At 34.4% G+C, this 15,086-nt stretch overlaps 1 protein-coding gene across 1 annotated transcript in view; it reads left to right on the forward strand.

Annotated features, from left to right (window-relative positions):
- The window catches only part of LOC117326235, a 64,761-nt gene that overhangs the window by 14,706 nt on the left and 34,969 nt on the right, over positions 1-15,086 (forward strand). The window contains exons 5-12 of the mRNA XM_033882898.1: positions 3,362-3,445; positions 4,452-4,535; positions 7,112-7,195; positions 10,803-10,886; positions 11,467-11,545; positions 12,559-12,942; positions 13,427-13,708; positions 13,858-13,976. Coding sequence (XP_033738789.1) covers positions 3,362-3,445; positions 4,452-4,535; positions 7,112-7,195; positions 10,803-10,886; positions 11,467-11,545; positions 12,559-12,942; positions 13,427-13,708; positions 13,858-13,976 — 1,200 coding nt within the window. The remainder of the gene's footprint in view (positions 1-3,361; positions 3,446-4,451; positions 4,536-7,111; positions 7,196-10,802; positions 10,887-11,466; positions 11,546-12,558; positions 12,943-13,426; positions 13,709-13,857; positions 13,977-15,086) is intronic.

Consider the following 15,086-nt stretch of genomic DNA (forward strand, 5'->3'; position numbering starts at 1 on the left):
CTTCAATTTAAGTTCTGAAAAGTTAGGTAACATACATATATATAATATTTCATTTATTGATAGAATATTTCGGTACATCAAAATAATGATAGTAAAAAGATATCTGATTTCAAATATTCAAAGCTCTGAAAATTGTGTTGTTCGAAGGAGTGGGTTCCAACTTCATGTCTTCAAAGAAACTGCTCCCTTTTGGGTATACATGTTTGTTGTTCATCAATCTGATTTTTTTGATTTTTTCAAACATTATTTGAAACACTGCTGTGTCCTGTTACAATGACACTACTGGTTTATTTTAGAATGTATTGGTAAACTAAGCATGCTTACCCGGGGTTCCTTTATAAACTATCATTGCCTGTAGATTGTGACGGAAAGCAGAACAAGATGGTTATATGGGAAAAGAAGGTTTCAATAGTGAGGAGTGTCGTGAGATATAACGTTCAGTTCTTTGATGTCACCTACTTTTTGCCTAACAACGCATAAACAATCTTAGATTCACCTAAATATTACATTTCTATTATTCATTCTGAAATTACATGTAAAATGTAACGAAGAACGCCACAAGAGACAATCAGGACATTATAACATTTCAAGACAAATTGCTAGATACAGCAGAGCCAACATTAATTGAATTGCATCATACGGAACTTGTTCATTTTTTTTCTTATCAACTACTTTGTAGTGAAAAAAAGCAATACAGATCGTGTATCAAGTTCTGAAATTCTAAGGATTTTTATCAGCAACAAATACACCAAAAATTAAAATTCACCTGCAGGTGTATTAAGATATCCATACCGTACGTATATACATGTAATTCACTGCAACTACATCGCAAGGTTGATTAAAATTCATATAACACTGGTACATTTCTAGAATCTTTGATAAACACGAAGTTTACAATTTATAAATCCAGATTCACTACATCAAAAATTCTGTATGATATTAATTATATGAAAAATTCGTTATCAAGTTTATTCTGGTTTAGATACATGATTTCGTTCCATAGTAAATTTGACGTCAAAACGGATTTAAAGACTCAAAATATAATTTAAGTCAGCAAACCCACTACACAAACGGTTTCTTTTGTTTTTTTTACATTTTTCTACATTTATGAAAATGACGCCAACTTAGAAAATCTAAAGACTTCAAATACTTGTCGATTTCTACCTCTTTACAAGTATCTTAATGATTGGGTCAAACCACATGTTTATCTTTTTTTTTTACTCTCTGTTCCTCATGTTTATCTTTTTTTTTTACTCTCTGTTAACATTAGGATATCATTAGTTTTATCAGTTACACATCATTGCTATGAATAAAACCATTTTTTAATTTCATTTGGGATCATGATTCTTTATAACTTACAAGCTAATCATTAGAAACAGGCTTAATAAGGCTAAGAGAGGGACACGTCCAGTACCGATTCGTATCCCAATAATTGCTCACAACCTGTCCTTAAACTTCAAAAGATTCAAACTAATCGCACGCCTTTTACGCCTTTATACATTTACTTAGTTGTTTAGATGTCTGGCAAATGATAATATTCATTCTAAGTCATACACTGGATTTGGATCACTAGCAAACCACATGTTAACAATTATGTTTTGTAATCATACTGATCGGGTATGACTCACCCACACGACATGTGAACAGTGTACGTTTAATCATATACTGGACACGGATTACTTATTCTCACATACTTCACAGGTTTATCTGGCGGTTGCTAGGGAAAAGAACATCGATTTCACACATGGTGGTAAAGACAGTCGGCACGTACTATATGACGCTGCTCACAATAACGTAACGTCATTATTTTACGTTGAGTAACCATGTCGCAAATGATGACGTCATTAATTGTTACACACATTCCAAGGTGTATTGCAGATGGTTTGATGAAAACTTTCATAAAAACTTACATTTGCTTGAAGTATGTAAGAAAAATAATCAATCATGGGTCTGATCCGCGAACAAGGATATATCAACCCTCGTGTAAGAGTTTGGCTGGCCAGCACTCGGCAAACCTCGTGCTGACTGGCCAAACTCTTAAACTCAGGTTGAGATATCCTGTCCACGGAACAGACCTATGTTAGATTCTATTACTCTAACGATTACGACGTCACTATTTTCATCTGTATGATACTGTTACATAGGAGGATTTATATACGATTGTGATTCTTTTCTTAAAATAATAATACAAAAATAAATTCCGTTTCAGTTTAAATCTTTGCGTAATATTACACATAATTTCTTCAATTACCAATAATTGCATCTAAGCAATGTATCACATTTGTATTTCAGTGGTATCATCCCTAGATGGCTGAAATTCGAATTTATACAAATAATGGGGCTGACCCGCAGGGTCTTGAGGGGAGGGGCCAAAAGGGATCAATTTACTTATAATGCTATGAACATCTAATTATCTGGAACTAACCCATATAATATGATTGGTAACATTTTTGCTGATGGGGATTCGAAACGTTACAATTTGTGTGGATGACTGAGGGGCGAGGCCGAAAGAGAGCAATTTGACGTTATTGCTATAAAAGACGTTTTGTATTTTTGAAACTGTATAGATCCCCACCCCACAACCATATATAGCATTGCTTGACACCAAGAAATAAACACAATCCTGATGTAAAAATTGGCCCGGGGGTCATTTCCAAAGCCCCAGGGACTTAGTTTCCTTGTTATATCTTTGAAATGGTTTAGATTCCCACCCTATAACCATATATAGTATTTCTGGGCATCAAAAGATAAACACAATTGTGTTATAAAGATAGACCCTGGGGTCTTTCCCCACCATGAATAGTAATAATTAGTTCCTTTGTGGTATCTTTGAAAAGTTGAGATTCTGACCCAATAACCATATACAGCATTGCTGGGCATAAAGAGTTAAACTCAATTTTGGTGTAACAATAGCTATAGGCCCATGGGCCTTTCCCCACCACAAGGGACTTAGTTTCTTGAAACACAAGCATGTTGTTATAACAATCCCTAGGATCTTTCCCCACTCCAATGGGACTTGGTTCCTTTATTATATCTTTGAAACTGTATATATCCCCGCCCCATACCCATATATAGCATTGCTTTACATCAAAGGATACACACAATCCTGATGTAAAAATAGGCCCAGGTGTCTTTTCCCACCCCTAGGACCTTGGTTTCAAGGTTACAGTTTTGAAACTGTTGAAATCTCCACCCTATAACCATATACATGATGAAATGTATAGTATTTCTAGGAATCAAGAGATAAACACAATTCTATAAAATTCTTCAAAAATAGGCCCTGAGGTCTTTCCCCAACCCTTAAGATTGATAATTAATATACATATTTTGGGTCTCTTGTTTATGTTTACTTTTGTTTCAGTCAGATGCTTTGTACGGAGCAGCTATAAGTGGTCACACAGACACTGTTCAGATACTCCTGGATAGAGGAGCCGATGTAAATCAGGTTTGTTAACTAAACATTTCAAAGGCAGTTCAATGTGGATATTCTATAATGATATTGCTTTATCAGTCACAATTCGATGAAATAATCAATTATTGTCTGATCAGTGTTTACAGAGGTAAAGACATTTTGAAACATTCAGTGAACAAACTCAACCATTTTTTTCACTAATAAAATAAATGAAAAAATAAAAAATATGATATTATAAATATATATACAGCTGTAATAATATAATAGTTTATATAGTTGGTAAGATATTTTTAAAAAATCAGGCTAAGAGAAGGGGACGTCATTCATATAACAATAATTTGCTCACAACCGGTCTTTCAACTTCAATATACATGTATATAAACTCGTCACACGCTTTTCACGAAATTATGCATGGACTTGGTTGTTTCGTTGCGTGGTAAATGATATTGTTCATTGTTAAGATGGAGATCGCTAAACATCCTTGTGCGTAATCTTCATCTTTACCAATTATGTGATAAAGATTTCGCCTGAATACGATAATTTGACATTCAACAAATTATATTTTGAATTAATAACCATTATGCTAAACCGCCATAATCGATTACAATGTCAAATTTAAAATCTGAATACGATTGCACTTCATTTCTTAGAATGTGAATGCAAAAGTAAAAAAAGTAAATCCCATTTCAGTTTAAATATTTGTGTAATGATTACCTCTGAAATATTACAAATAATTTCTTCAATCACCAATAATTGCAGTAAACCTTTTTTTCAAAGAGACATCGGATGTAACATTGTCTTTTTATGGCATATTAAGTGCTTTAACTATGAACAGATTGTTTATAATGTGAAACAACCAATTCTGGATCCGATTGAACCAAATCTATCCAAAAGATATTCATTATACAGTTCTCCGTGTTTTGCTTCTTTCTAAATAATATACTGATCGAGAATAACTTAACCACATGACAATACATGTAGTATAATGATTACGATGGTGTCGGTATTTGTTTTTTTATATGTTTACTCTTTGTTTCAGTCATGTGCTTTGCCCGGAGCAGCTTGGAAGGGTCACAAAGACATCATTAAGATACTCCTGGATAGAGGAGCCGATATAAATAAGGTCGGTTAACCCAAGCTTTATGTTGATGCTATATTATATAGTATTGCTCTATCAGTCATGGCTTGATGAATTGATAAAATATTGTCTTATCAATGTTTACAAAGGTTAAGACACTTTGAAACATTAATTGAACAAAATCAACCATTTTTCAATTGGTATAAGGATACTTCATTTTTGGTAGAATAATCATTACAAACAAGCCTCATCAGGAAAGGAGAGGGTGCACGTCCTGTACCCATTCGTATAACCATGGCTTGCTCACAACCTGTCTTAAACTTCAATCGATTCAAACGCGTCACACGCTTTTCATGTCATTATACATGTACTTAGTTGTTTTATTGTCTTGTAAATCATATTGTTTATTGTTCAGATTGAGATAGCTCATATACGGGTATCATCTTCAGGACATCCATGTGTTTGCTCTTCATCTTATCCCAGTATATGCTAATGATTTCATATCATGAACAAGTAATGTTAATGCTGGCATTGCCGTGGTTTTATCCCAATTCTCACCATCATTTCCGAAGCTATTTTTCATGAAATTCTCGATATTAATCATTGCTTCAGCGCATTTGCTAGCAACGTAGTAATATGTATATCAATACTACTATGAATTAAGGTCGATGGTTCAAATCGAGTTAATTTTAAATACATTCTCATGTAAAATAAGGTTTTCGCTACACAGTGAAATCGATATCAGGATAAATGAGTCAATCAACAATCGATCCTAGAGAGAAGAACGTCCTTTCCTCATTTGATCCACAATATCCTGCTAACAACCTAACCTCAACCTGGTAACAGATATTCAGACGCAATCCCCATCAGGACACCATTGTGTTTATCTCCATGTTATCAAAGTATTTGCTGATGGTTTGATATGATTATGATAAAATTGTATGTTTAACAAATAGCTTGGATGATGAGAATAACACCTATTCCAGCTTCGAGAGATCTAGACATCATAAAACATTTTGAACTTGTGTCCGTTATTGCCATACTGGGCATCGAAACTAGAATTTTGTGGCAACTGTCCAGCATAATTGTAACACGTAGAATTTTGTGCATTTGGCAAATGATAGCAGAGCGTGCGACATAGTGCACACCAACTTTTGGAGAATGCATTTTATATTAAATTGACTGATTGGAAAATTGCTTTTTAAATGCTAGTTATCTGCAGCTAGTCTAGTAAAGAGGGGGCAATAAGTCCCGGTATCCTCTCTCGTTACAGCTCATATCATTTCAGTATTATTGCACGGCGTCTTTCGTAGAGATATATATCCGTGTATGTGTATATATATTGCCGATGAATTCAGATTATGTAAAATTTTCAGCAGACCTTTGTGATGATAACGTCTATTATTATCATTATTAAAGCGTAACAAATATATACATTATCAAATCAAGGTGTTTAAATTGCAATAGAAACAGATTATAGATAACCGGTTTTCAAGTACAGTAACATACACCTGCTGTTGACCTAGTTAGGAGGATGTTACATTATCCCGGCAGTCACTCCTGTTACAGCTCGTGTCAATGTGTAGTCTATATATATGACCGCTGAATTAAGATATTTAAAATACAGCAGACCTTTTTATTCTAACGTCGATATACAGAAATAAAACCGAAGCTACTAGATATGTTGATCTCTTGCTCTGACGACATAATTCTATGTATATTTCTCAGAATAAAACTATATGAAAAGAAGATAATTCAGCCCCAATAGGCAGCATTTTATCAAAATAGTAATGTCCTTCCACTTTGAAGCGTAATAACTTATGATCGTCATGGTTGATGAGGATGAATTTATAAGCGGTTTTAATATCGTTTGTTGCTATCAGTATACCCTTCAAACCTTACAAATGTGAGCTATAGCATGATATCTTCTTTCATAGTGAACCCAACATAGGTCAGATATTTGAAACGGATAGATAACTAGGACTAAATTCACTAGGTGACATTTCTTGGGGACAAGTCCAGATGGGGAGAAATCTACATGTTTTGAAAAGAGAGAGACGGGAGGGGGGGAGGGGTAAGAGTGGCTTCAACACTATTAGCCTCAAGTTTCTTTTTACCTTTTTGCATTAAAATGGCTGGGCTGCTTCTGGCAGAAGATAAGATATCGGCTTCGCTGAATTTCCTAGGCCTAAAAACTGTAAATAAAATCTTCTGTTAGCTCTTAATTAGTGTGTCCTTCAGGTATAGGGGTAACCTGTTAACCAAGTACTGGGCATAGATATGTTATTAGGGGTACTTTTACGTAAATTGGGAAGTTGGTCATACCATTTCGAATGGTTGTATGGTGGGTGGAGTGCTACTAAGTTTGTTCGTTTGATTCAGTAAAGTGTATGGTATGATTTCATGTTTAATACAATGTATTGAACATTTCACTTTTCAGCGAATTATTCAGTTACACGTTGGAATGATACTGAATGGATGTTAGTGGATTTTGTGAAATTATACAAACAATGCATAGATATATCTAGAATTAATCGTCAATCAAAATGGTGTAGAATTATTCAATAAGGATATATTGTTTACTGATGCCGTTCTGTCTTCATAACACATCACTGTTTCAGTCCTATCCTTTGATTCGAGCAGCATCAGAAGGACATAGGGACACAGTTAGACTACTCTTGGATAACGGAGCTGATTGGAATCAGGTGAGTTTCCCTATATATCCCGGGTCTTTCTGTATGCTTCTTGTCCCTAAATAGTAATTCAATGTCTTATCAATTATCAACGTGTTTGTGTATATTGAGGCATCGTAAATATTTCTGTCCTCATAGTATTATGCGTAGTCAGTCGAAGCACTAAGAGAATAAAATGCTCAATGTTACTGTATATTTGTAATAACTTAAACTCCATATTTTGTTAAACAAATCTGACCAAAAAGGAAGCTAGAAGATGAAAGCAACGTTTCCTTTGCGATATAAAATCATTTAATGTATTATCTCGATTTAATGTACGTAGTCGCACTGACACGTATTAATTATATCTATTCGGGATTGTCATATCCTATACCTTTAGGGCAATAAACTGAATCCTGATCCGCTGGAGTTTTGATCTCTACGGTGTGAATAGAAAATATCTTATTAAAAAAACACATTAATGATAAGCGACTCACGGATCTTTATAAACGTCCTATCTAATGTTATCGTTTCATATTCCATATATTATTTCGTTAAGTAATTTTCCAAAAAAATGATTATGTACATAAGACCTGTAAAGTTTATAGAATAGAACATGATATTCAATAAACACTATACATGACAATAGGTAGTTTTGAGGGGGAAAAAACATTCGAACAAATAAATGTATTAAATAATGCATATTTGTTGAACACATTCGTATTCATACTCCTATAACCGCACAAAATGCATCAGCTTAAGAAGGTCGTAAAGACATCTTCGACTCCATTTTGATAAGGGAGATCATTGGTTATGCTTATTTGGTTGATTCAAACTATATCGGTAACTAATACTATTATAAAGAGATGATCTGACTTTTATGTGTTATTGGATGTGTATCGTCCGCGCATAACTATAATCATTGTAGTCACAGCATATATATCCGGTATTGAACAACGCAAGTCAAAAATCTGTTACCGTCGATATTTGATTACCTTTCCCCTTTAGCTCACCTGATCCTGTAGAAATGGTGAAAATGACCCTTTAGGGGCCTGAATGGGTATGAAAAATATAATACATTCTTTAGAATACATGTTCTGTCGGAATGAATGCATTTGGTTCATATTTGGTCTGAAGCATCTGGCCCCAAATAGTCCTTCTTCCTCTGTAGGAGTGAAGGATTTGGCCCAAATTTGGTATGAAGCATTCTTTGTTGAATGGAAAACAATTCCGTATTAACAGTAGGTCTTGTCCAGCAAACATTTGATGGGTGGTGTCCAATAGAGGACGTGCGGTAAATTCTCCTGCCCCAACTTTTATAAGTTTAAAAAGGTTTTTGTGGTGTTAATTGTGTTTGAAGCATTTTGCGGAGAAAAAATAACAAATTTTACGTGAATTTAACTAAACAGCCCCCGCATCCCGCATTCCACACCCCGCAACTCCATTTGATCCATCCCCTCAGGCCCATTGGAGGATCAGACCCATCATTGTACAGGACCAGGTGAGCTAAAAAGAAGGGAGGTGTATAGGGGAACAATAGCTATTTCTTTAAATTCCTTCTCTTTCCGTAGGAATTGAATCATTTTGTCGAAATGTAATTTAAGCCACCATAGGTACAAGAGAGCCAAACTTTCCCTACCCTCTAAGAGCTGGGCAAAATGAGGGAAATACAGATAATTCTTTCAAATTTGTCCTCATCACTAGTTTTTCACCTTTTTGTTTACAAACAAAACATTGCAAATGACTTCCTCCAGCTGAAGGTATTTGAAGTGTTAAAGCTTGGAGATGAATTCAAAATGTTGGGTGTTCACAAGTATAGTAAACTGAAACATATCTGCGGAGGCCCTTGTTCGCTACACCACAAAGAGTTCGTATGTTTCCTGGTTTGGTTCTTTAATAATTTAAACAATATTAAATGCAATGGCTTTGATTATTATTAATGTAAATCAATAAAGTACTGTAACCAATACATTTATTATATCACGGATATTTGCATGAGGTGTACATATGTTTATTACGATTGCAACAGAAATTGATGGACAGTTTAGATGTTAACATTAATTTATTAATTTTCTTCTGGAAATTAAGTATTGGTATGAAGTTTTGGAAGTGTATTCTAATAAATATTGGGACCGCATATAATAAAAGCAAACTGAAAAATGAAAATAAATATTTTTCTTACCCTTATGGCCTTTAATAACTAAGCGAACGTTTTACCGCACTACTTATAACAAGAGAGATATAAAACATAATATTTGAAGAACAGTTTGTCCATAGAAGTGCAATAAATATGAATAGATATCCCTTGCTATAACGTTTTGATTTTCTATAAATATGTAAGCTTACAGTGTTTTCAAAACGTCTGGCAATACATTATTGACGTCGGCGACATTTCTGTTTAAAGTACAGTAAATTATGGTAGATCTATAGGTGCCTAAAAGATGGGCAGTTTATCATTATCCTTCCTACATTTCTGATTGTATTATACGAAAAGATAACTATAAACATATACAGTCTCATCTGAGAGACTCAATCGGAAAATATAAATAGATAAGCAAGTTCATCGACTAAATCATGAACGGCTACAGTAATCTTATGTCAAGAAATACATAATGCAACGTACGATATTTTTTTTATTTTTTTTCAACATATTCATTAGAAAACTTTATACTTTTAGTATGGTTTGTTAAAACATGCATATCTTTATTTCTGAAAATATGCTTTTGTTCGTTGAATGTGCTTAACAAAAACACAAGAGTAATCGACACGGAAAACACCAACATTCATCGTGCTTCCGTAATATGACTATCTTCCGACAATATCTCCTATTAACAAACTTTTGAAAACTTATATAACCAACCAAAATATGACATTTTGAATACTTTAACAACTTAAAAAGCATGAATATGTTATATAGGCTTGTTGTTTTTTTTTGTTTTTTTGTTTTCTTTTTTTCTTTTGCTGAAAATAATTTTTTTAATGTTAACAGAAAGTTGAATGGTAATTAGAGAGAAGTGTTTGCGATGTATGGTACTCTGAGACAGATCCTATCACGGGAAGTGTATTTGTAATATAACTTAGAATGGTTTGTTATAATAACTGAAACATCAAGGTGAGTGATGCAAACGCTTTGGGCCTCCCTGTTAACTATCAAGTCAGCGAGAAACTTACTGACGTGGGCTTGACATTAGCGCATGTCCGTCTTATATTAACAGAGACACGCTTGGGAAAACCAGCGGATAAAACAAACAATGTCTTTAACGTTGTGTATAAATGTGGCATTGTCTAAAGCTAAGTGGAACATCTTCGGGTCATACCTTAACATCGAAGGAGTTTAACTAGCTTCCAGATTATCTCTAATGGGAAATTATTTATTGTTTTATTTGTATGAATACCATTATATACAGACGTGTTTTATGTAATTTCGATTTTTCCTAGTCTTTATACAGACGTGTTTTATGTAAACTAAATTTTTCCTAGTCTCTTTACCGACATGTTTTAAGTACAGCTGAGCTGATTGTCTACTACACTTGTCGTCCAGGCTGATCGTGGACTATGCTTGTCAACGCAGGCTTAAAACATACCTCAAATCCTTACTATATCTAGTTTATTTCCACTATAAGGTTGATCATTATTACAGCTGGATGTTTTGAGGGATGCAATAGAAAGTGGCCAACCAGATACTTTTGATAAAATGGTGTACTGGGATCTAAATCAGGAACGGGTGAGTTTCTCAACAATTTCACCGCTAGGTCTATTAACATGCTCAACGGTTATATTAACCTCAGACATGATGTTAATTGTTCCCATCAGTGCATTGTACATTTTGTATTTCATTTCATTTTATTAACATTTGTTTGTTTCTAGCACTAAATACACAAATTCAACACAGCAAGGCGTATTCATGGATCTATCTTTATTCGCATATTTCATCTTTTTTAAACTTTCAAATTCAATATACTGAAAGAAAGGTAGGTCAAACGAGGGGAGAAGGGCATTCAAAGTTACATAACAATAGCATTAATTGTCGTCTGAAACAACTTTATCAGTCCTTATTCAAAGGGAGATCCTTAGTATCTTAAAATGAAACAATCCAAAAGTAGAGCTTAATTACAAACAAGTTTTACGAAATATTTGTTAATTGTACAATGGATTAAGAACAATTGAAATATCAAAATGCATGAACAAAACAGTATTGGAGATGCATAAAAGCTGTTTCGTGAACAGGTTTATTCGTGTGAATAATGTTGTTAAGACCTCCGAAATGTAAACTGCTGTTAATTACCAATACTGATATGTTACAGATTGCCAAGATCAAAGAGGAATTATCGAAATCATCGAAGTCAGACGTTCAAGACCCATTGCCTGAACAGACATGGAAAGGTAAAGAAGGCGAAATTAATTCTTAGTTTTAATAATCTATCTCAATCGCAGATCGAAAACTCGCATCAAAATACATTATATAAAGGCATAACCTTTTTAAACTCAATACTTCTTGTTCATATGGCTTATTTAACTGGTCTAAAATATCATTATTTCTTAGTAAAACACGATATCAGAAAATGAGTTTTTATGCTTAAAAATGACGGACTGAAACTACTTTTACAGCAACAGGTGTATGATATAGACCTGAACTTGAGGACTAATTGAAGCCGTTTTGTGCCTTGTCCATTCTTCCAACATTTCACGATATTGATTAATTATATACCAATGGATTTATCTCAGAAACAGTGTACCTTATTGTTGTTATAAGTATTAATTATTACAAGTGCAGGAACTACGCCCTATTAAATTTTAGGAATCGTCGAAATCAAACAAGTGATATACGTCAGTCATTAATGACGCCATTAGTCTCAAGCGAATTACAATTGCCATTTTATATTTGTGTTGTTTCAACTTTTTAAATGTTGCAGCGAATGAGATATTTTGTTTAAAACACACAAGGTAATTAATGTCGACAAAAATAATTACTCAGAACGAGGCTCATAGTTCATCATGTAACACTATCTACCGGATAACTTGTTATAATTAAGTTCATGTGGAAACATAAGTTTAAGTTTGTGTAACGAGTTCCAGACCTCAAACGACAGGTCGGGGGTTTGTGGTATTTCATAGTATAAGAAATTTTAAGTTTTAGTAACCTCTGCACAAATGGCAAAAGAACAATTTATCAACCGGCATCTGTCAAAGATTTATGCTAAAAGTTAGTCTATCAGTAGTAGACATTGCCCTTGGTATTAACGAAGAAGTAGTTCTTGATGGTGTTGATGCATTTTATTTACTTATAACTATAACTCATTTCCATAGCTAGAGAAAGTGTACTGAGACATGTTATTTATATCTATATAACAAGTATGTTATCCAAATTAACTTGTGAAATATTGGTATTTTGTTAGAACAACTAGAGCAGCAGGAGCAGTTTACGGCGGGACTAGGTGAGAGTGTTGAAACCCCCTGTAATATCAATATCGCTGTAGTTGGTCACAAAGGAGTTGGGAAATCCTGTTTCATCAAACAAATCAGACAGGAATATATTCCGGAAGGTGGGCCTCAATCGACGGATATCGCTGATTCATATGGAAGCTATTTAGCCTACAATCCGAACACCGGTTACCGAAAGAAACTTGATGAAAATGGGGAAGAAGAGACCCACCGCCGACGACTGAAACGGATCATAGATTTATACCAAAAATTTGAAACGACTGGTAAAGAACCGTCTCCATTGCCCTCCGAACTATCAACTCAGCCATCGGCTTCATCAACCACGACGAAACTACTGGGTGATTATTTCTTTAATATATTTCCATAATGAAGTATGATATATAACAAATTTCCGTAACTTAACGCGTATATCCCACGTTCGTTACTTTGTGACATTTTAAAATGGCATTTTACAGACTATTCGTTGACGCTAGCAATCCGTATATCCTCCTTTTTTAGAATAGTAAAATTTTGAACGACGTTATAATGTGATTGATGCATGGAAATCAAGTAGTATTAAAAATTACCATCGTTATAATCATTCAGTGTTAACAATGCTAATGTTCATTCGTTTTAGAGTTCCAGAGTTTCAACCGAAATATTTTCTGAACAAAGAAACGTTATATAAGCATATATGTACCTATGTACTTCCTATAGAAAAGACTGGTGGAGACGTAGACTAAAATATTCCCATTATTTTTTTTTTTTTTTTTTTAATTAGAAAATAGCTTTTCTATATATATTCAACAATCAAATAGGTACTATTTCATATCACCTTTTCAGGTGTTCAACGAAAAAGAAAATCGCATAAGCATCCTTCTCGTTCAAAGTACGCTAAGCTCATGAATTTATCTTCTGAACAAAGAAACATTATCAAGGAGATAATGCAAACTAAAACAGATGAAGGTGATGAGCAGATGACAGGCTTCATCAAAATCTTTGAAGTTGGAGGAGACAAAGTGTTCCATAATACACATCGCTGTTTCATGTCAAGCAATATGGTCTTCGTCCTGGTGTTTGACGTGGCGATGTGTCTAGATCCTGTCAGGTCCAAGGATGGCTACGGTAATTTACAGTATAATTTTTTTTATCAAAGCGACCTTATTTCTCTAACATAACTTTGAGCACAGAATGTCACATTGACTACATACTCTTTCTTATTCAATTGTTTATTTCTTCATTCATTTATTTTTAATTTTCTTTGATATTCACAGAAAGTATCGAAACCTGGTTGAAGTATATTGCTACCTATGCTATTGAACAGGAAGCCTGTGGTGAAAGGACGCCTCCCGTAATCCTGGTGGGATCTCACCTGGATGTAGTTTCTCAAAATGTAAGTTCAATGTACAATAAAGCTTAAATCACATACGAATGATTACAATAGACTTTTTTTGTAACTTTTTGTTTTTTCAAGATTTTTAGCCCACCATCATCAGATGGTGGGCTATTCAAATCGCCATGCGTCCGTGGTCCGTCGTCCGTCCGTCCGTCCGTCCCTCCGTCCGTCCCTCCGTCCCTCCGTCCGTAAACAATTCTTGTTATCGCTATTTCTCAGAAAGTACTGAAGGGATCTTTCTCAAATTTCATATTTAGGTTCCCCTTGGTGCCTAGTTATGCATCTTGGATTTTGACAATTGAAGTTTGTTATCGCTATTTCTCAGAAACTAATGAGGGGATCTTTCTGAAATTTCATATGTAGGTTCCCCTTGGTGCCTAGTTATGCATATTGCATTTTGAGACCAATCTGAAAACAACATGGCCGACAGGCAGCCATCTTTGATTTTGACAATTGAAGTTTGTTATCGCTATTTCTCAGAAACTAATAAGGGGATCTTTCTGAAATTTCATATGTAGGTCCCCCTCAGTGCCTAGTTATGCATATTGTATTTTGAGACCAGTCAGAAAACAACCTGGCTGACAGGCAGCCATCTTGTATTTTGAAAATTGAAGTTTGTTATCGCTATTTCTCAGAAACTTATGAAGGGATCTTTCTGAAATTTCTTATAAAGGTTCGTCTTGGTGCCTAGTTATGCATATTGCATTTTGAGACCAATTGGAAAACAACATGGCCGACAGGCAGCCATCTTGGATTTTGACAATTGAAGTTTGTTATAGCTATTTCTCAGAAACTTATGAAGGGATCTTTCTGAAATTTCATATGTAGGTTTCCCTCGGTACCTAGTTATGCATATTGTATTTTGAGACTAATCTGAAAACAACATGGCCGACAGGCAGCCATCTTGGATTTTGACAATTGATGTTTGTTATAGCTATTTCTCAGAAACTTATGAAGGGATCTTTCTGAAATTTCAATTGTAGCTTTGCCTCGGCGCCTAGTTATGCATATTGCATTTTGAGACTATTCGGAAAACAACATGGCCGACAGGCAGTCATCTTGGATTTTGACAATTGAAGTTTGTTATCGCTATTTCTCAGAAAGTAC

The sequence above is a fragment of the Pecten maximus genome, chromosome 4 (assembly GCF_902652985.1).
Source record: "Pecten maximus chromosome 4, xPecMax1.1, whole genome shotgun sequence".
In the NCBI taxonomy this organism is placed as follows: domain Eukaryota; kingdom Metazoa; phylum Mollusca; class Bivalvia; order Pectinida; family Pectinidae; genus Pecten; species Pecten maximus.